General features: G+C 37.5%; 1 protein-coding gene across 1 annotated transcript in view; it reads right to left on the reverse strand.

Moving 5' to 3' along the window:
- Positions 1–3,076: 3,076 nt before the first annotated feature.
- The window catches only part of LOC309635317 (uncharacterized protein), a 190,103-nt gene continuing 169,369 nt past the window's right edge, over positions 3,077–23,810 (reverse strand). The window contains exon 5 of the mRNA XM_082406321.1: positions 3,077–9,636. Coding sequence (XP_082262447.1) covers positions 9,517–9,636 — 120 coding nt within the window. The 3' untranslated portion in view covers positions 3,077–9,516. The remainder of the gene's footprint in view (positions 9,637–23,810) is intronic.

Raw genomic sequence — 23,810 nt, forward strand, 5'->3', positions numbered from 1 at the left:
TCAGTTTAGTTAACATCCATTACCACAGTTACAACTTTTTTCTCTTGTGATGAGAGCTTTTAAGATCTACTCTCTTGACAACTTTCAAATATACAATACAGTACTGTTAACTCTAGTCACCGTGCTGTACGTCACATCCCCAGGACTTATCTATCTTATAACTGGACAGCAACGCCTTTTGACATATAGTTTTGCTTAGTTCAGTGGGACGCTGCATCTCTTTTGATACTTGTTTTTTCTTTGAATGTATGCAACCATTTGTTCCAGTGACGTTTCCATATTTTCTGTTCTGTTACAGATCCTTAAATATTTTTTCTCCTAGTAATTTATTCTGTTCAAAACTAAGAAATATTTTAAAATTCTAGTCATAGAAATATTCTGTTCTCAGAAGAGCAGAATAAATGGTCTTTATGCTAGGGAATAACAAAAAAAAAATGGATTTCTTGGATATGGTGGGAAGCAGATAGACAGGGATGTGAGCAGGAAGAAGTGTGTGTGAGAGGGCGGCGGTGTGTCCGTGTGTCTGTGTTTTGTTGCTGTTAGTACCCCCCGCTCCTTCATCAGGAGGGAAGAAACAAAGAGAGCAGGTGAGAAGTGTGGGCGATGAATTTTTCAGAGGAATAGATGAAGAAAAACAGAGCTATGTGAAAGCTGGTGGAATCCTATTAAAAGAAACAACAAACAGCTGTTTTAAAAAATCAAAACAAAAACCTGAGAGTACCATTACAAAGAACTTTTGTCTTCCTATCAGTAAGAATAGCAATTCATTTTTCTTTAAATTTTTGCCCCAAAATAAAGTATAAAATATGTTGATTTTTTTTTAAGATTTGTTGATATGTCAAGTGTCCTGGAATTCTAAATTAGTGATTTAGTTAATCATGAATCAGGCATCGCGTTTGTATAGCAGAGAGGAGGACATGAGCCTGCTTCATAAGCCAGTGACAACGCTTGTGACGAACGGGGGCACTTGCTGCTTTTTCCAATGGGAAGGATCTCTCTGGAACATTTTGGGCTTCTGCTGACGATGAAAATCAGTGCTCCCCAAAGGACTTTTACAAAGGAAACTGTAGGCAAAAAGAAAAAGATACAGATTACTAGTCGTTTATGTCAATTTAGATAAAGGAGTTTTATTTTGGTGGTGATGGGTTGTTTTGTTGTTTGGAGAGTTTGTTAATTGGACTGTTTGCTCTCAGACTTGTACATTGTTTACACATATATTCTCTATGCAGATGTCAGTGATTATTTTTTCTAAAGGGATAAGAGATATATAGAGATATATAGATAGATAGATAGATCTTTATGGGCCACATAAGCTCTCTGACTGGGCTGTTGCTTCTTTTACCTTCCCTCCTCTCCTCCCCTCTTTTTCATACTCCCCCTCCTAAAATGCCCGAATTGTTCCTCCCATACAATAAAATATTGCAGCTTTGAGGAGCCACTTATATAAGAACATTGGAAGGATACTCACCATAAGACCATGGACCAGTATTTCTAGAAATGACCTTAAGATCATTCCATTTAACACTGATATGTTTCTGAAGTTGTTTTATTTTCCTGATGAGGAAACTTACTGAGAGAAAACAGTGACTATATGTTGTCTTCTGTAATTCTCGATTAAGACACAAAATAGGTTTTAAGTCATCAATTTTTTTAATTTATTTTTTTAAAATATTTATTTATTTAGGCTGCACTGGGTCTTAGTTGCAGCATGTGGACTCTTAGTTGTGGCATGCATGCAGGATCTAGTTCCCCAACCAGGGATCAAACCCAGGCCCCCTGCATTGGGAGCGCTGAGTCTTACCCACTGGACCACCAGGTCCCCAAGTCATCAATTTTAAATCAGTGCCAATTCTTTTTCTAAGACTTCTAAAATGTTTGCATCTCACTAAAATGCTGACTCTGTAGATGTAATTTATAAGGTCGAAAGATAGATGATGGTGTGTCAAAGCAGCATCAAACTCCACGTTTGCATAGTACAAGTCATAACTAGTGTTTCAATATCTATTTTCTTTCAAGGAACATCTTATAAAGGATCTTTTGCCCTAATCCTAATCAGAAATCTCTTTAACAAGCAACTGGGGATTCATTTTTCATGAGCCTTCAAGAGTTCTGTTTCAGTCTTCTTCCTTTTTTACTTTTCACAGATTTCTTGAAGGATCTCATCAACACCAATCATTTTTATATCTAGTTTCCCAACTCCCTAGCTTTATAACTCCAGTCCTGACTTTTAATCTTTCTCTTGATCCATTTATCTAATAGCCTAATAGACATCTTTTTCTGGGGCTACAACATATATCATAAATGCCACGTGTTAGAAATATAACTCTCATTTTTCCCAAGCCTCTTTTTCCATCTGTATTACAATATCAGTCCCATTCAGTTCCTCAGGACTGAATGCTGGGCACCCTATTTAGTTTATCTACCTACCAACCCCCCCGCCCTGCCCCTTATCCCCATGCTAAACCACTTATCGAATTCTGTTGATTCTATCTCTTTTGTATCTTATATATACATCGGGTTTCCTTTTCCACCACTACTGACAGTGTAGGACCTCATTATCCTGGCTTATACTGGTTCAATAATCTCCCTGCCAGCAGCCTTGACCCTCTCTAATCCATACCTGACACTGCAACTAGAGTAATCTTTTAAAATGCAAATTTAATCATCTTATTTCCCTGTTTAAATCCTTCAAGCGGCTTCTCATTTCCTCTAGGTTAAAGTCCAAATGCTTTCGTATGGCATACAAGGCACTTCCATGATCTCACACCCAAACTCACCTCTTGCCCCTGCACCCCCCTTCCACCCATTCTAACTCCCAACCATGAAGGCCCAAACGGAACTTCTTGGAGTTTCTGCACAACCCAATTCTAATTTCTAACATTCTGCTTTCTCTACTTATGAGTCCTTTACGTCTTCATCCACTTCTCAAAGTCCCACTCACGACTTTAATGTTTAGGATTAGTGGCATACTCTGTATTAGGGCTCTCAAGAGAAAGAACCATCTATCTATCTATCTATATATATATATCTATATATATATCTATATCTATCTATCTATCTGTCTGTCTATCTATCTATCTATCTATCTATCTATAAAAATATATGATTTAGAAGGAATTGGCTCATGCAGTTATGGAGCCTGGTAAGTGCAAAATCTGCAGAGTGGGCCAGTAATACAGGAGCCCCAGGGAGAGGTGAGGTTCCATTTCAATGGCCATCAGGCAGGAAGAACCCATGTCGCCAGTGAAGACTGAGGCAGTCAATTGTAGAAGTTTTTCTTACTTGGGGGGAGGAAGGGGGGAGGGGTGTCAGTCTTTCTGTTCTATTCAGGACTTTGACCCGATGAGGCCCACCCACAATGGGTTGGACAAACTGCTTTACTCAGGTCCACTGATTTAATACTAATCTCATCTAAAAACACCCTCACAGAAACACCCAGAATAATGTTTGATCATCTACTGTATCTGGGAACCCAATGGCCCAGCCAAACTGACTCATAAAATTAACCATCACACTCAGTATGAAGTAATTTTTCAGTCCTCTAAAAAGAGTGAGTTGATTATTCTCTCAGTGTAGCATAAACATCTATTATATTGCCTCTATTTCTATTTACAACGTTTTTACAATTATTTATGTCAGTCTCTCCTACCAGATATGAGCTCCATGAGAAAAGATACCATTGCCCTGGCCAAAAATAATGGTTATGAAGATAATAATAAAACCAGAAATTGTAGCGCTCTCTATTATTTTCAAAATCTGCTCTCTCATTTGATTCTCACATTAATCATGTTTATGTACAAATGGCTGGTATTTTTTTCCATCTAATAGAAGTGGTAACTGAGACTTAGAGAAAATATGGGTTTGACCAAAGTTACAGAGTTAGCAACTGTCACTGCCAGAACTGCTGGATTCTATTTAGCACTTTTCCCCTCAATAATCAGGTTTTAATAAAAGCCTCTCCTAGTCTCTTATTTTGTCATTTTTTTTAGCTAAGTGTCTTTTACTTGGTTATTAATTTTCAGGCTCTTACTGTACATAGTGAAGTGATATGCTGTTACTTGGAGCAATATGTTGGAACATGCTACTGCTTGACTCATTTCCAACTTTCAATATCTGTAAAAAATAGAAGTGGTTCAAGTAGCTGCAAATTAAAGCGCAGTTTAAAATCACTGTATCATATCAAACCTATCTGTACTTTGGCTTATAAGTGCATGCTGCCTGTGCAAGGATAATCCATTACAGCTTAAAATTAGAAAAAGACTCACAGCAGGTCACTGGTTTTTCTGACAACATGACCTTCTAAATACTTCTTAAACTGAATAGATGTGTTTTCCACTCCACGTTTTCAAATCCAGATAGTTTCAATGGAGCCTCATTTCTGTCTGGGAAGCCTATTCGAGTCCATCATTTAATTAAACTGGTATTTGCATTTATAAAGCAGAAATGACCGAAGGCAAGGGCATCTCCTCATACGTGTGCCCTAGTTCCATAATGGAGATGTGCACATCTGTCAAGGTTGTTGAAACTGAAGCCATGTGTCCTCTGATGTTGGATGGTATTCTGGACACACTGCTTTAGCTTGTCTGCAGAGCAGTGTCAGATTTCACAGCCCCTCAAGGGATAAAAGGAATCTGTACTGAGATGTGGTAGTATTAAATTTGGTCAGTATTTCTCATCTCCCTTTTTAAAAACCATTTTTATTATGTTTATTTTCAGTGAACACTTAAGAAGTCTGGGGATAACTATAAATGTAACTGTTCACAATACCCACCCGATTCAAATATCCAGCTAATATCAAATACCCAGCTATTTAGAAACATGTGGATGACTGTGAGAAGGGTTGCTCTTCACAAAGATTGTGCCAGTACAGTCTCCTTTCTAGACTCAACATCCATGTTATTCCCTCAAACCAGATTTCTTCTCTTTGTTTATGTGACTGGAATTCCAGGTATTTTCCTCAGCATGCATTATCTTATATAACCACTTATCCAAATTTGTATCTCCCTGTCCCCCATACTCACAACAATTAAAAATTTTTATAACATTAAATTAAACACATAGTGGGTGATATTTTATGAGGCATTGTGGGCTTCTTGCAAAGGTAGTGATCATATTTCTTTTAGCCAGGATCACCATATTCTTTTTTTTTTTTTTTAATTAATTTCTTTGGCTGCATTGGGTCTTCGTTGCTGCGCGGGCTTTCTCTTGTTGTGGCGAGCGGGGGCTACTCTTCGTCACGGTGCGCAGGCTTCTCATTGCGGTGGCTTCTCTTGTTGTGGAGCACGGGCTCTAGGCACACGGGCTTCAGTAGCTGTGGCACACGGGCTTCAGTAGTTGTGGCTCGCGGGCTCTAGAGCGCAGGCTCAGTAGGTGTAGCGCACAGGCTTAGTTGCTCCGCGGCATGTGGGATCTTCCCGGACCAGGGCTCAAACCCGTGTCCTCTGCATTGGCAGGCGGATTCTTAACCACTGCGCCACAAGGGAAGCCCCACCATATTCTTAACTATGAGTGGAAGGCTGCTTCTTTAGGATAAAATGTAGGTTCCTGGTCTGCCTTTGATGGGGAGGATTTTAAATTGTGCAGCTGAGGGAGGAAACTTTAGGTTTCTTAACTGTTAAGCTGTTCCAAGAAGTTGTGCAGCTGAGAGGGGGAATATATCAGTGGGCTTCTCCTCACTGGGAGGTAGTGTAAAAGTGAGAGATTCTACAGTGAAATGGGCGTGGGGAGCAATGAGAGCCTGCCACAGCTGTGGAGAATTGCAGACTTCCTTTTGGCTAATGAGAGGGATCTAGAAGGAGCATCTGGCAGCTGGGAGGGGCCTACATTTTAGTATAGACAAGAATAGAAGATAAAAGGATGTAGTAGATGGAATACATGCACTTTGGTAAAGCATTTGATACAGTGTCTGGTGAAATTGCACTTTAAAATACTTCTAGTAGGTATAACTATCCAAACAGATGAGAAACACATGAGAAACTACACATAAAGGCAAAGGCATCGTAGCCTGGTATGGTTGGCATAGGACCGCCTGGAGGACTCAGCCTTCTCCGTGGAATCCGATGGGTCACGTTGGTGGGCTTGCCTGGTGCGTCACCTCCTCCAGTAACTGGACAGAATGGGAGGGGGGTTGTACATAATTCATGGATGATACTGAGTTGGGGATGTGATATGTGCACAAGTAAATCCTACAACAGGACTCAAGGAGCTCGGGGTATGTATATATCAGAGACTAGAAGGTCATGGGAAGTAGGATTCGTGTTCTTCCTATGTTCTGAGCAGTACCTGGTTCACTTTGGGGATTCTGCCATCATTCATTTAGCCCAAAGTGTCAAAGTCCATCCTAAATAAAGACTTGATTTTGCTAATCTATCTTGACAAAAATAGCAAGAGCCAACGACAGCAACTGGAAGCTGACACTTCCTTAATATGGAAAACAAAATAAATTTTAAAAAGTTAAGAATAAATATAGTTAATATGCAAATAAAAGCCACAGAACTGTACATTTCTATGTAAAATACAATAAAAGTCATCAGAATAAAAGTTAATTGTATTTTTAAACTGTTAGTGTGAAAATTATATTACTATACTTAGTAAATAGAAGATCTTCTAATGAATAAAGAAAAAGATACAAAGCCAAATTTAAGTGAACAGAAATTATATTTTTAGGTTTTGTTAGAGTAACAATAATTTAAAATGCAAAGATAATTGTAACCTTGAATGATTGCAGAGTATTTTTCTTACAAAGAGTAAGTCAGAATATGCTAATGGATGAGATAGGATGTGATAAGGTATTTCAATAGCTTCACAAAGCTAGGACAAAAGCCATATGGTGAAATCAATGTATATCTCCCTTTCTAAATCTTGTTATGTTTAAAAGTGGTCTTAAAAATCATTTGTCTTATAAAAAGACACATGTTCCTCTAATGGAAAGCAGTGCGCATCTGAGCACAATTTGTGACTTTAATCTGATTGCTAATAAGAAGAAGACTTTATATAAATACAAGGCAAATAATTGATGAGAGAGAACAAAGGAGTAAATCTAACACAAATTTTCTTCTCTTTTGGCGCTGAGAAAGGAAAGATGCAGAAGTTATCAAGCTGCATGGAAAATGTTAAAAAGGCAGAGTAAGGCTTTATCTCTAATTTACAGAAAGCTGTCATGGATGAGACTTGCACTCAACTGAAAGAGCAAAGCAATTGATGGATATTGGCCTAAAGCCCTAGAGCAGTGTGTGCACTTTGAAAACATTTTAAATTTAATTAAAATATTCAAGATGGTTGAAAGAGAGGTCTACTCAAACCAGAGTATAAACTACTACTAGAAAAATTAGTCATTATTAACAATTAAGGATCAAAGTCAAAATACAATAAAATTGTATGTAAGTATTGGTTTTGGCATATAGAAAAAAAGAAATCTTTTCTAAGACCAAGACCTATATTTTCATAGCTTACATTTTAAAGTAAATAGTGGCTATTCCCCCATAACCACCGCTCCAAAAAAATCCTTATCTGTTAATTTTGTTTTTAGGAAAGCTTGGTGTCCCAAGCATGAGGGTATGCCCAGTGAACCATCGCTCTCAGCACAACCTAAGTTAGTAATTTTAGTCATAAGCTTAAAAGATTAAACCTAGAAATGGTGATAAATAGACCCTGCCTAGATACAGAGGGTTTACATTTTAACCAGAGAGGGAAATTTTGTGATTAAAATTACCATTGACCTTAAAAATGTTATCTATTATCTTTTAGAAATTCTTTTATTGTATCAATCTCTTTTACTTCTTTCATTCTTTATTATTAACATTATTGTTTTCTTTATTCTCTCATTTTGTTCTTTATTGCTTCTATTTCTGGGTGGAGACTAAGCAAAGTGAAACAGTAGACTTTTGAAGTTATGTGAAGCCTGGTCCGAGCACTGACTGGGTGGCTGGCCTCCCACTCACCAGAATTTGCATCTACCTGAATTTCTGCATCCCACCCTTTTGGCCTCCCCTATCTGGAAACTTCCCTGGGTAGGAATGGTCACACACATCCAAGGTGCTCCCTACTGTCTTCACATTATTACATTCTTATTTGTTCATATTAATTCTTTGTGGCTTGTTTTTGGTTTCAAATCTAATATTGAGTAGTTTATATGGGGATTCAAGATTTTGAGAGTGCGATAGGAGGAGAGAGAGGTCTTTGATACAGGAAGAGAGAGGATCTTGTGGCTGTTGTCTAGTCTGATACCCTTCCTCAAGCTGGCCAGGAGTCAGGTCATCCCATGAATGCACATTTTCTACAATATTCCTCTGCCCTAGTGATGTCCAATCTGTGTAGACTTCTTCCTGACATCTTATCTCTCCTAGTCTGGAACATTTCATATCCCTTTTGCAAATGCTTAAGTATTTACATTCTAAAAGGAAATTTTCAAACATTTCAAAAGAAATGTCTTAATTACCAATTCAATTTTACTATAGAATAATAGCCCTCACAAAATTAAAATATATAAATATGTATGTTCATATAATAAGATTTACATAATCTTTACTATTTAAAGATGATATTATTGATGATAAACAAAGGTTACTATCAATGATACAGTAACTGGAAGTAAGAGTGCCTGGAAAGAGCAAAGCAAAATGAATAACATTTTCTAATCAGGGTCCATGAATTATATAGCTTAAGCCACATTTCATTTGTCTTTTGTAATAAAACACTGCATTATCAGAAAGTGAATATGTATATTTAATATTAGATTACATCCATTAGTAAATGAAAATATTGTTGACATGATGAAATTTAAGTTTAGAATGTTAATTTGGTAAATAAATTCAATGTTATGTTACTATTTTATTCTTGAAAGTAAATTATAAATAAATATATACATACATATATATATGTATGTATTAGAGAAAAATTAATGTAATTATTTTCTATCCACACAGGACATTTAAATCACAATTATTAATTGTTTTGGCAATAATCTTTATGATTCTCACAGTACCAAATTGTTTTGGAAATGTACTCATTGCAAGGTAAAAGAATCCAGTAGAACCAAAGGATAAAGTTGTCTGGAATATGAAAGAGTCAGTGATTCATCCATTAATTCAATAAATACTGGTATCTACCATATACTCGACAACCGTGCAAAGTGCTAGAAATTCAAAGATAAGGTGCTCCCTGCAGTTAATAGTCTAGCCAGATACGGTATCTCTTAGTTACCCTAGCTTCCTGGGTATTCATAAAATGGCAGCTCCATGTTCCTTGACAGATTAAGGTCCTGGCTGGACACTACTTTTCCTCTTTCCTTTTACTCTTGATTCTTCCCTCTTTTATTTTTCATTTATTATTTTTAATTGAAGTACAGTTGATTTCCATATTCTTCCCTCTTTGAAATCCTCTAGACTTGAACCCTACTATCCTAATTTCTTGCTTTCAGTTTATCTTCAGGTTGGACCTGAAAGATAACCCCTTTTCATATAACTAACTGTGGACCTTCCAAACAATCTTTCAAGTTCTCCTCCTAGCTGTACTGTTTCAAGTTTCAGGCATCCTGAGTAAAAGTTCCTTTTTGTTGACTTGGTCCCAGCCCGGAGGTCCCCCTTCTAAATACTGCATGTCTCCAATGCACTCTTTCATCATATCCTCGAGCAAGATCTGGAAGTCAAACAAGAGAAACAGACATGTAAACACATAGTGAAACCATGCATGTGGGATATTATTCCACAGAAGTCAACAAGGTACATTTATGATATAGAGCAAAGAAGAAATACATCAGTTTTTTTAAAGTATAAACTAAGATCATTTTGCCATAATTTTAAAGCATTCGCTATATCCTCTAACATAGTTCTTCTTTACCCATTTAGTAAGTAAATATTTACCTACTATAGCTCTGGATATGCAGTAATGAGGAAGGCCCTACCCTCTTAGAGTTTACAGTTTAGCAGTGAAAACAGACATTGAACAAGAATCACAAGGGTGTTGTGTGCTATAAAGGAGAAGAGCTAGGATCATTCAGACATATGATAGACAGCCTTTATCTAGCCAGCCTTCTGGGAAGAAGTGAGAAGGAGTGACTTCACATAATAATGTGTCAGTTTCTCGAGCACCATATCCATTTTTATGAGCCTACCTGTGATTCACCCAAGAGAAAGTGATCAACAATTATCCACATTTTAATTCTCTTTTAGGACAAGGCACTGTACTCTTAGGAAGTAAATATATTTACTGCTCAATTGCATTGCTTAATGTATAATAACACATTTCTCTTGCTGATGATCTTCTATTATCATAAGTGCTTATGGCAACAAAAAACAAGTGAACCAAAAAGTTAACGGACAGGAGTGCATTCAGCTCTTCCCATAACATGTTCCCCAAAGCACTAAGGTGGTAAATCATTTGACACAGCATGAGAAATCCACAGATACTTTTTTTGTTCCATATAGATACATTTAGGAATAAGTAGATGCATAAATTTATTCAGGTGTCCAAGATACTATCTGCATAATGTAGTTTTGCAACAAAGTACTGAATTGCTCAAATCCCACCTTTTCCATTAAGCCAGCCCTCTACCCATAAATTTGGATAAATCTTTTATTATTATTTTCATGTATTACATATCACATTTTCTCTCTGTGTCAGAGTTTTGTCAGTCTATACCATTAGAGGACCCTCTGCTACTGAGTGTTTGTTTATTCCCCCCTTTAAGTTTCCCACAGGAACCCTAGCACAGCGTCTGTTCTGCAGCCAGTATTTAACACATTTTTGGTGGGTTAAATGGAATGCAATGGGGGTAAGTGAAATGTCTATAAGATCAGTCATATTAAAAGTTTTAAAGTAATGATCTCAAAAAACACATCTGAATACTGAACAGAAGGTCCACAATTGTATAAACATCTTGACCATGATTATAATTATTTTCCTACAGAACATGGGGACATGAAAAATTGAAATCACTGAGTTATTTATTTCAGTCGCTTTTTTTTCAACCAATCTTCTTATTAGAATTGGTAGCTAATTTTCTGGTTTGAGAATTTTTTTTCTTCCAACTGATTTATGTTATAAAGGGAACAACATCAGGGGAATGATTAAATACTGAGGAAACAAAAGACCTAGGCAGCCCATAGATGACAAGCCCTGAATTATCAAGATTCTCTTGCTAATTGCAGCCCAATTACGACAGATTGGGGTGTTGCTATGTCAGAAAGACCAGAGTCAAAAACCATAGATGTCAGTACTAAATAGGCATAGAGAACGCACACAGCCCACAGGGAAGACAGTTATCAATACAGTTCCTTCCCCTGTGGAAAAGACTTTGGTAACTAGCGTTAGTCTGCAGGAAGTAGCTTTCCTAGAAGGAATAGGGATTCAAAAAAATACCCCAGGCTAAGAAGGATACTAAATGTGATGAAGAGGTCATTGAGCAGAGATCAAAGGAAGTCTGCAGCTGTTGTATTCTGGTTGTCCAGGGGTGTTCTTTGATGTCTGTATAACTGTTTGGGCTAAAATCAGAGCCCTGTGGAGGAAGGGCCACGCCCCCTACTTTCCCCAGTCCTACCCAGAAATTGAGAATTGGGTAAACACCCAGGCCTATCGGCTATTTAAACATTTAGAGTTACGGGAACGTTCTTACTTTGGAGAAGTGTGGTAGATGATTAAATAGAAAGTGTACACAAGTTAAATGTCTTTTTTCTTAATCCCCTATGCTAGTATAATATTTCATGTGTCAGAATTTCAGATTTCCAGTGATGAGTCTGCTGCCTCTTTCAAGTTGCATCTGTTGTACCTTACTACCTTCAAAATGATCTGATCTTTGTCTATCTTTAGACATGTTCCTAGAAATTAAGAGGTTAATGTTGAACTAGCTAAATTAAATATATTAGCCACCATGAATGTTATGTGTTATGATGTCATTATGCTTTGTCTCGCTAACACTTTATATATATATTTTTAAAACTCAGCAATATTTCATTTAGACATATTTCTTTTGGTAATGGTAACTAAATAACTAAAATATAAAAGGTTTAATTGTGAGAGGAAAAGAGTGCTTACATGTGTAAGGGATTTAAGGATAAATTTAAAATCCCCTATTTTCACAAACCAATTGAGTGCACATTTCTTAAGTCTTTCACCATGGCAACAGTGCCAGCGGGTTCACTCAGACCAATGTGACACAAATCTGGTATCATTGGCACATTTTCATAGCCAAAATGAAATTGAGAGTAATTATTGAATAACTCAAGCAAGAAAACCCTATCCCACAATTCCCTTAACTATTTGGCTAATAGGTTTCTGTCTGAAACATCCCAATTAATTACAGCATTTCACACTCCAGCCTGACTGTGGACACTTGCCAGTTCAATGATATTCGTCTGTCCTCTGTGCATGCAAATGTCTCCATAGCAAGGGACGTGCTTTCTGAAGAGTGACTCTCCTAGATACCTTAGAACATAAGTGAGGCAATCCAAACAACAGCATTGCAAAGTGGGTCTGTTTTATTTCTATTTAAAAGCCAGAGAGACGCAGCACCAAAAAGGCAACCTGTTTCCTCAACTGGAAAATTTCACTTAATCTCTGTGACACTAAAGGAACAAGTATTTAGAAAGTGTCCAATTAATGGGAGCAATGAAGACCACCGATTCAGACCATATATGAAAAAGCTGATCCCAGTTACTAAGTTTGTAGTAGTTTATTCTGGAACTCACTATATCTGCATTTATACCCCATAAGCAAAGTCTGGTTGACTGGGTAGATAATACACTGACCAATAGACAGAAGACAGAAACAATATTTGCTTTTTTATTGAAGACTCTGAAGATGAAGAAATGAACATTTTAAATAAGGCTTTTTTTCGTCTTTATTGCAATTCAGGCATACTTCCTCTGCTAATTTGTGAAATATAAATATCCATTTTATGATGTATAATTTCTGGACAGACTTGTTTCTAGAATAATTTTTAAAAGTGCTTTATTTCAGCTGGGTTTTTGTCTGGCTTTGTTTTCCTCAAAAAGAAAGCGAGAAACTATAAGGTTAGACATTTCAGGCTTCTTAAAAGCTTTAGATGCATTCTATTTCCTTTCAAGGTTTTATGTTGAGAAGTTATTTTAGGGATAGAAAAATTAATTACAATTATAGCAATTACAAAATGGAAGGTAAAAAGATACTGGGTTAATGTGTCATATACAAAGCGCAGGGCCTGGTTTATGTAAGAATTTTATAAAATACTCCTGTGTTACCAATCACATCATGCGAAAGTAGTTCTAGGGTAGCCAGCAGAGGGGATTTAGAGATCAAGGGCATATCCCACTGCTGTGCAGTCCACCAAGGGTAGTGCCTGTTGCAGTGTGGCTTTTGCTCTTGGTTTCAAGGGGAACCTTGGCACAGAGTTGGCCCTGGAGATGGAATTGTGGGAGCAACATACTGACCATTCTGGCCTGTGTGTTCAGCATCTTAAATGGGAGTTAATTGAATGGCTATGCCCATGGCATTCTGTTGTCCTGCCCACTTCGTCTGTCCCTGCAGGGATGGAAGGTAAAGACACCGAGTTCTGGGAAAATTAAGAGATGCCTAAAGGGCAAAGGGGCAAAGCTGCACTGCGGTCAGGCATGAAAATTTCTCCAGCTGTCAGTTTGGACTCCAAACACTAATTTTAAAGCAGAAAGATAAACCTTATCAAGTTGTATGCCTTCCCTAAGTGAATCTGTCTCAAAATGCTAGCCTCCTTCCTAAAAAAAACCCAGACAAATAAAAGCTTATGTTCGTTATTCTCATCGAGAAAAGAGAAAATTACCGAAATGATGCACTACTCTTCCCCTGTTTTCGGGTTACTTCAGTCCTTTTACACTCTTATGCATGGTTTCTTCACATGTCATATGAATGCTGTTCCTATGTGGAGCATTGCTCTTTGTCTGTTTTAAAAATTACAGTAATGGTTTAACCTCAGTCTCTAATTCTGTTCAAAGGCAATTTTTTTTGGTTTGTTTCAACATGTGCTTTCTTTAAAATGTCCAAACCAAAAAAAACAACATTTCTCCAGATGAGTGAAAATTAAAATATAATGTTTTAGCGACGAGGAAATCACCACCCCATCCCCAATCTCTTAGGGTACAAATGGTGACAAGAGCCCACCGTTTTGCAAGGCTCAGAAACATACCTGTTAGCGACCTTTGTTTGCATCTTCACTTTCAACCATCTCCACTTTTGAACCTTTAGAAGTACAGGCCACACTACTCGCTACAGTTTAATACAGTGGTATCACTGTTTCTCTCGTAGGTTGGCAGTACAGACAGTACGTTGCTCCCTGGGACACTCATTCAACAGACGTACATTCAACAAAAATTTATTGAGTGCATCCTATGCACTCAGCATTTTATGTTCCAGTCACACTGAACTACTTGCCATTCCTCCCACATGCCACCGTTTCTAGTCCTCATTCCTTTGATCGCACCAACCCCCCTGCCCAGATTGCTCCCCCCCCCGCAATTACTTCACCACATATATCTCTGTTCCAATCTTCTCCTCTTCAAGGCACGGCTCAAATGCGTCTTCCTTTTGAAACTATTTCTTATTCCTTTCAGCAGGAGGTGACTTCACCCTATTTCATGCCCCATAGGACCTCATCTGTACCCAGCTACTTAGTTTGTGGGATCCAGTACAAAATGAAAATGAAGTGCCTCTCGTTCACAACTAAATAAGAATTTCCAGAGTGACAGCAGAGCATGAAACCAAGCGTGGGCCCTTCTAAGCATGGGGCCCTGTGAGACTGCACAGGTCACACGCCCATGAAGCCAGCCCTGTCTGTGCCTCCCCAATGCACTAATTGCTATCAATTTTGTTAATGCGTGAGCTATTTTTACACACAGATTGACTTTTCTTTTTGCATATACTGTACACTCCTTGAGAACAGTGTCTGCATATATTCCCACAGTAACTAAGAGAGGGAGAGAGTGTGAGAGTCTTACAAAATATCAGATATTCTAATTCTTGCTACTAAAATGTAGTCCACAGACTGACATCACCGGGAGCTTGTTAGAAATTCGGAATCTCAGACTTTACCCAGAACAATGGAATTAATCCACATTTCACAAGATCTCTGTGTGATCTGTATGCATATTCAAGTTTGAGAAACACTGTTGAATGAGTAAAAGAATAGCTCTCTAGAACAGAAGGCACACGTGAGGTGAGAAAAAATATGTTAAGGGTTCTGTTACTATCTGTTATTCCTTCACACTCTGACAGAAAGGAGATTTCTGCCTTTTTCAAAAGGAGGGAAGTGTTGAGTTAATGGTTCCTGTCCCTCATTTAATCCTCTGATTTTCTCTTCCCTTTGAGAGGAAGGGCTACTTTTCTCATTGGTGATACAGGGAAAAGCCTGGTAGCTTCTAGAAGTGGTGCCTTGTAAAACGCAGGTATGGAAACACAGATCTGGAAATTCCAGTCTCTCTCTCCATCCCACCCTCCCTCTCTCTCTTTGATCTATCTCTCATTCTCCTGTGCTTTCTGGTATTCTGGTTTGCCCATGACTCCTATTGTTAAATAGCCAAACAATTCTGTCAGTATGACAAAAGTTAAACAAAACAGGCTTATTAATTGATATAACTCAGATTTCACCAGAAAACTCAAAAGGCGTCATGTCTACTATAATGTTCTGCCTTTGATTCTCCCTTTGATTCCTGTCAGAACCGTCCACATTAAGACTCTTTCAGAGCAGCCAACATAGCAGTTGTGTGGGAAGATGGAGTATTTTGGAAATTCTCTAAAAATTCCGGGTCTCTATTCCAGGAGATCCTGAAATATGTTTCCTCGAAAAGATCGTAAGAAGATTTGTGCAATCATGTAAATCACTCTCTCATAATGACAGCTCTGTGACTTGGCTTTTAAAGAAAACCTAGATAAGTAAATAGGAAATGTGGAAGGAAAAGTAAACTTAACCTTATTAAAAATTATCCTAGAGAATCTAAATTCACCAATTTAGGAAAATGTCTATTAAATAAATAGTTGCTTCAATGGTGCCAGAAAAGAAGCCTGATTTTATTTAGAGTGTATTCTGACATTTACTTATGACTACTTCTTGCTTACTTGCTCCCGAGATAGTTTATTTTCACAGGGTTAGATCTTAGGGCTGTGAATTCTTAAGATACATAATCAAAGTTTAGAATTTCAATACACATGGATTTTAAGAAAATTTACAAGACCTTTATAAAATTTCAACTCCAAAAGTGAGCTTATGTATCCAAGCGTATTTGTGCATAAAAGTCCTCTAGGGGAAAGTTTTAGCTATTTTTAATCTGGATAGTCCTCGAATTTTCCAGCCCTAATTTCACTTGTTCATATAGTCCTCGAATTTTCCAGCCCTAATTTCACTTGTTCATATTCATGGAAGTGAAGTTTCTTTGCTATTACATTTCAGAACCTGTTTGTGTTGTAAAGGTAATAATTGCAGGTAACATCATATTGAGTTCTGCTACCGAATGTCCAAAGTGCTAAATAGAAGGCAATCGTGGCAGACCAGTAACATAAGGGGAAAAGCCAGAAATTATATGTTGAGTTTGCTTAGAAGAGAGAACTTTATTCAAATCTTTTATGGTGATAGTAGCAGCTAGGAGATTCAGGTAAAGCTGAAACAAGCCAAATTTCCCTTAGCAAATTGCTTTTTGCTAATTGGTGGCAAGAGATAGCTACAGTTTTACAATAGCAACTTTGATTCCATTGTATAAGCTCTGATCATGATTCTATTCCTATGTATTGTTATCTATTTCTGTGTAATATACTACTCCAAAACTTAGCAACTTAAAATAGTACCCATTTGTTATTTCATATTTTCTGTGGATTAAGAATCTGTGTGCTGTGAAGGATTACTGGACTGAATGTCAATATTATGACATAGTATGAGGGTGTTTCGTGTTTGGTAATTGCAATCATTGTTGCTTTTGTTGTGGTCATCCATTTACAATGCTTGGTGTCAGTCTATTTATCTCTTGTAAAAATAAAATACAGTGTGTGTGTGTGAAAAAAAGAATCTGATAGACAAAAAAAGAATAGATACAGGTATATGTATAACTGAATCACTTTGCTGTACACCTGAAATTAACAAAACATTGTTAATCAACTATACTCCAGTATAAAATTTAAAAAAAAGAATCTGTGTGCTGTGTATCTAGGTGTCCATGTCTCCAGCTCACTCATGAGGTTGTAGTCAACCTATAATCTGGAGCTGCAGTCTAATCTAGAGATTTGACTGGCAGACGATCTGATTCAAATCTAATTAACATGGACTCCTCCACAGGACAATACATGACATGGTGAGACATTCACAAAAGAGCAGGAGAGCTTCAAAAGGAAGCACTTGTTTCTTTATAGCCTAAATGCAGAAATGATGTCATAGGTTTCTATTGGTTAGAAGTGAGTCACTAAATCCAGCCCACAGTCAAAGGGAGGAGATTATCAAAGGCAGGAATACCAGGAGTGGAATCACTGGGGGTCATTTTAGGGACCACGTATTACACCCTCCCACTTAAGAGAAAATAAGAGCTAAAGAAATGAATCATTTCTTCTGTTTTAGTCTACTACCAACATTTTCTAAGGTATTTTTATTTGATCAGCCTAAAGAAATTTATGTGTAATTCTCCCATTCCATCCTAGAAACATGTCATACTCTGGCACATTTTTGTTTCATGAATGGAACACACTTCACTTTGGGGGAAATATGAAACAATTGAAAATGTGTTAATCAGAATTCTTTCTTTTACTAGTAACCATAACCCAATTCAGATAAATGTAAATTTTAAAAAATTTTGTTCAATGCCTGTAAATTACAGGTGTGTTTGGATTTAGGCATGGCAGAATATAGGAATTTATCCAATTTATCATGTCTTTCTGTCTCTCACTCTCACATGCTCTTTCACTCTCTCTGTTTTTTCCTGTTTTGAACTCTTTCTTGAACAGGCAATGTTGATGTGGAGAAACCTGACATTTCCAGACTCATGTCATTTTTTATAGCCAGAATTTCTATTAGAAAGCAAGATTTTTTTCTATTCCAAAATTCCAACTGACATCCTAGAATCGAGCATTTATCATACTGGTTTAAGTTGCATATTCATTTTGACCAGGAAAGGGCATATGTAAAATATGTGAAGAGCCAGGCCTGGGTAATAGGTCTGTGCTTTAGGTTGGGGGTAGGATCAGTCTCACTCAAATAACAAGTACTGAGCGTGAAGGAAGAGTAAATCCCGAAAGTGAAATTGGGTGCTGAAGACTGGAATGGGTCCAGCCGAAACTACGTGTCCGTTACACGTATTTGTCTGTTACAAATATTTATTCAATGCCTATGACGGGCCAGGCACAATGCTGTCATTAGGAACAGTTCTTCTACCAACTAGTAGAGTTTTCTTCAACTCCTGGGAGAACAGCACAAGAGGGCTGATTAAATGGTAACGGTGGACAAAGTCCCCTAGTTCTGAGGGAAAACAAAATCAGCCCAAGTGAGTATTTTGCATCATAAAAATTTTTATAACTGCGTACGGCTTTAACAATTATGTTAGTTATACTAACATAATTAAATAGCTTATAATAGAGAGAAAATATTTTCAAAGCGCTTATTTTATGGTTAAAAATTAGGATCCTCCACCTTTGGCATCGTAACAGTATCAACTCTGGTACCACCTCCTGCCTCTTTGGCTACATAGTCATGGGAAGAGCAGAGTTACTTCTTCATTGTCCTGATTTGTCTTTCTCTCTCTTTGATGACTTGGAGCCTCTTTCACCAGAACCCTAGGGAGGCCAGGTTGGGCTTAAAATAATCACAAGGATCAAACATTATGGTGATTATTTCTACTTGGGAGTATATTCCTAAGGTGAAGTTATAAGTTTCCAAATCCGGTTTTGTCAAGGATGATATGTTAATTCATGTCATAGAATAGATCCAACCTTTAACATGCTTTAGGGCAGGCACATTACACACATTTGGAGTTCTCTTACACTTTGTTAGGAGATGAAGATCTAAAGGAACACTAGAAGACTAAAAGTTACCAAAAGAGACATACTGTTTCTCTGGCTTTAACCAAAAAAAAAAATCAACCTGGAGAAGGGCTGAGGGTCAGTGTATGTGTGCAGTTGTTTAGGGAATATGTTCATTTTTATTTGCTTAAGATCATGAACTGTTGGATCACTGCAGCAGTTGTGAATGATTTATGGAATGAGACACATCCCTGCTTAGTGCACAGACTATCAACTGTGCTAGCAATTACAGAGACATGGTGCTATTTTTAGTGGTACAGTTACACAGGAACCACATTATTATTATATGAAATATCATGAAATATAAACTAAGCTTCTCTCACAATGGAGTTCTTAGGAAGTTATGCCTAATAGAAAAGTCATGAGAGAATGATTATATTTCTCTGCAGTCTGTGTCTACACTTGCAAAATGAAGGGATTAACAGAGATTATACATCATTTTAGTTATAGCACTTGGTTCTGCAGGGAACCTTAATGGTCACGTGTTATATGTATCCCACTTCAAGGGTACACACATCCTCTACTGTATTTGGGCGAGGTCGGTGTGTCTTGTCTCCACTTCTCAGCCAGGCATTTGTCAGCTGCTTCTCTGCTTACACTGTGTTCTAGGCATGGTGTTCATTGCTATATTATGGCTCCTCCAGGTATAACTCAGATCATTTTATTCTCTAAAGCACCACCAACTTATAGATGTATGTGTGGCAAACATTATGTACATGTTTTGGAAAATGGAGGGGGTAGTTTTCAGAGCATGGAGACCAGAACATTTTTTAAATAAATTTTAAGAAATGTTTTTCTTAAATATTCTTCACCATTTCTGCTATGGAATCTTCACACTTGTTGACTCTTACCCCCAGGATTCAGCTTTGCTCCCAGACTGTAGAACTCTCCTTTCGCCCTTGACCTCTTCCCCAGTCGTCTCGAGCATTCTCCAAACCTCAGGTATCTGTTAATTAGTGTGCTCTGCAGATGGAGTTATCATTTAATCTAGTCTTAGTCCATGGGGCTACATACCTATTAAAGTATTTTCCTTGCAATGTAAATAGTTGATTGCACAGCTGCGTAAACTAACACAGATAGAAAACAAGACTGAGAGACACAGAAACACATGCAGAAAACAAGATACAGAGAGATATACAGACATAGACATGCTATATATGCATGATACACACATGCACACACTCAACATATATGAATAACAAAATAAGACTGGAATAGAAAAGAGCGATTTATTCTTACTGTTGCCACTCATTATTTGAATCAACTTTTTGAGGTATAATTTGTGAAAGAATTCCTTGCAATCTAGACATAAAAAAACTGAATATTGTAGACATATAAAAAGTAATGGTTACTAAATAAACCAGGATCAAAAGACCAAAATGGTTACTAAATAAATAAGATTCAGCTGAAGCATGCTAAATTAAAATCACAGAATAAACACACACACACAAAAGCACACACACGTGCGCTCACACGCGCTGAGCCGATGCAGCAATCTACACAATTCAGGGGAATACTGCTTCTAAGTGCTGATTGTGCATTTACGTGATCAGCATGATGGAAGGATTTCTGTAACTTAAGTAAGCCATTGTCTTGTCCTTATTCTTTTTGATGACTGTGTATTGTCATTTTTATCCTGGCTTCTGAAAACCATCATCACTCTGTGAGTAGAGAACGGACACTGTGAGCAAGAAAGGTTTGTCAAATGCATGCAGGAATAGGAATAAAGCTATCTGGTGTCTTGTCCTCATTTTATTTCTAGGCTGGGCAATCTTAGAAAATCCACCTAATCTCTCTGTACTCTTGAACTTTCCTGTTTTATAAAGTGAGACAACCACATATTGTTTATGATTTCTCTCACCTAAAAATTCCTATTATTCTATGAAAACATAACGATAGTCATATCTCACACTTGGGATCACAGAGTAATCATAATGCTGAAAACTTCATTTATAGAGAAAGTCCATCAGTAAATAACTAATATGTGTGTTACTGGATAACCCTCCCCATGCATGTGGTGGGTGAACCCAAGAAGGGAGTGCCAATTCTCCTTGGGTGCTGTGGAAGTATCAGCTTGATCCAGGCATCGTTTCCATAAAATTCCCTACTTAGGACTTTTACATGAAAACTGTACCCAAACAAAAACAGAATTGAAGCTCATTCAGTGAGCACAGGATGTCTAAAAAGGCATAGACTGATTTACTAAGCCATTTTATTAGTTATAGACAATTAATTCAGGCATCTCTATATGAAACATACAAACTTGAGTTGCATTGAGGCTACTTGTGGGGGGCTCGTGGCTAAGGACTGGAGGCGGGGACTCAGCTCCAGGTTCGAGCCTTTTTTTGTCCTTTGCTCTTAAGCTAATTTCTTATGTGTCACAGGTTGTCCTCGTGAATCAAACTTGTTCACCTGGCCATTATATTGTCTTTCTTTTTTCCCAGTTATTTTATATTGCAGTGGGTTTACTTATACAAGTTATTACTATATTTTGTTATCATTATTAAATATTAGTAATATTGGTAATAGCTAATATGTACTAAATGCTCACTATATGCTTAGCACCATTCTAAGTACTTTATAGAGATTAACTCATTCCGTCCTTGTGGTGCAAAGAGGAAGGAAAGCAGTCAGTATCTCCGTTGTACTGTTGGGGGAACTGAGGCACAGAGTAGTTAAGTAACTTTCTCAAGGTAACACAGTCAGTAGGGATGGCTTCAGAACTTGAACCCAGAGGCACTGATTGTAGAGTCTATCCTCTTAACCACTAAGTACCATGCCTCTTGTTGGTTTAATTATTTCTAGTGCATATTAACTCATTTATTACTATTGTTCCAATGCTCTGCATCCTTGTTGCACATATTAATATTTTTACTGTATCCGTTTTACCCCCTTCTGTATTTTTAACATTTTCTCTGTGGGATAAGACTCCCTGCAACAATCTACTTAGACCTGATAGGGTCCTCCTTCCTTTTCTCTGATCACTGTCTGCACTCTCTTTTTTCTCTCTTCTCACGCCACTTCCCAAGCTTGCACGTAAAACAATTCCTACCCTCTCCCTTCTAGCACTTCCACTCAATCTCTGCTCCCAAGGCCGTTGGATCAAAGATCCTCTCCTCCCAAAATGTGACTTAGTCTCTGATTTATTTTTATTATATATGGCTTGAATGAATAAGTTTCCTTCAGAAAAGTCCATTCCTTGAATGGAAAAAAAAAAAAAAAATCCATCCAGGTTTTTGTTGTTGTTGATGCTGTTTTGTTTTATTTTTAAACAATGTTCCCGGAGAGACCAATACCTGAAATTCCTTTCCATTTACTTGAAAGAGTTCTCCCACCTTTAAAAAAAATCCATATGTCAAAACTTGTCAGCTCTTTATGAATGGCAAAAGTATCTCTTAAAGGCTAAGATACTTAAGATTTGATTGACCAGTTGATGTGTGCAGGACTCTGCTAGACTCCAAGGAAATGGTGATCTGAGTGTCCTTTGATTGAACTTACAAAGAGACTGGGCAATTTACTCAATTTTGCAATGGCTACCCCCAGCACGACCAAATTGAAGGCTGTTGCTTTTGTTTATCACCAAGTGCATTTAAAGCATTGTGGGACTTGTTTAATCCAGATATCAGCTAAAAGTTGTTTCTTCGGATCTTAATGAAATTGTTTCAAACCTCTAATCTACGGATTATGGAGAATCAAATATCTTCCCCAAGGTTTCTATGAATTTCTGAAGAGGTTTTTGATTTTCAGCTGTTCTCTTGTTTATATTTAGGGATTAAATAAGTGTCTAGATTGTCTTATTCTGTTTTTAAGTGCTAACACTGAGGAGGAGCTCAGTATACTCTGTGTATAAACCTTTATTAAGGGTTAGAGGGATTGGAGTGCACAGCAAGGTTCTCAACTTAAAATTCCACCTTGGGTGGGTAAAGGTAAGGGAGGGATCAATAGCCAGAGTATAGAGGATATTTAGGGCATTGAAACTACTCTATTTCATACTATAGTGTGGGTACATGTCATTATACATTTGTCAAAACCCACACAATGTACAACACCAAGAGTGAACCCTAATTTAAAGGATAGTCTTTGAGTGATAATGAAGTGTCAGTGTAAGTTCATCAGTTGTAAGAAAGTACCACTCTGGTGTGAGATGTTAGTGGCAGAGGCTGGGGAGGTGGCAGTGGAAACGGGGCATATGGGAACTCTCTGTACTCTTGCTGTGAACTTAAAACTGCTCTAAAAAGTTGTCAATTTAGAAAATAGCCCACACTGGAAATACTGCTATTCCTAAAGCTTCATAACCATTTCTTTTGTTCTGACTTTATCTTCCTACCACGCTGCCCAGCCATCTCCTATCTCCTATTTTCTTTACTCTCTCACAGCCCCCTAAGATTTCTGTTCATATCCAGTGCAAGGCAGTATTACAGTCACCTTTACCAGCATGGGTTCCACAGAACCATGCTTTCAGAGTCCCATCAACCACTTCCAGTTGTCTCAATAAGGTATTTTCCCCAAAGACAGTTCTCTTCCTAAAGTTAGAATTCTGGAGCCAGCTGTTGAGGTAATTAAATCTCAAACTCCACTCAGTGAGCAAGGCTCTGATTGCTTGAAAGCAGCCCAGTACTCAGAATAAAATACTATCCTGAGTATTTTAATGCCTAAAATAATTATAAACATATTATGGTTCTACCTCTTTTCTTCTCATCATGCAGTGTAAAGGTACATTTCCTAAGTCCTTTTCTTCTCTCATGACGATTAAAAAAGGATAAATCCTTTGAAATCCTGAGACATTCCTAGCCATTTAATTTTTTGAGCTTGTGTCT

This window comes from Balaenoptera borealis (assembly GCF_965194805.1).
Source record: "Balaenoptera borealis genome assembly, chromosome: 9".
NCBI classification, from domain to species: domain Eukaryota; kingdom Metazoa; phylum Chordata; class Mammalia; order Artiodactyla; family Balaenopteridae; genus Balaenoptera; species Balaenoptera borealis.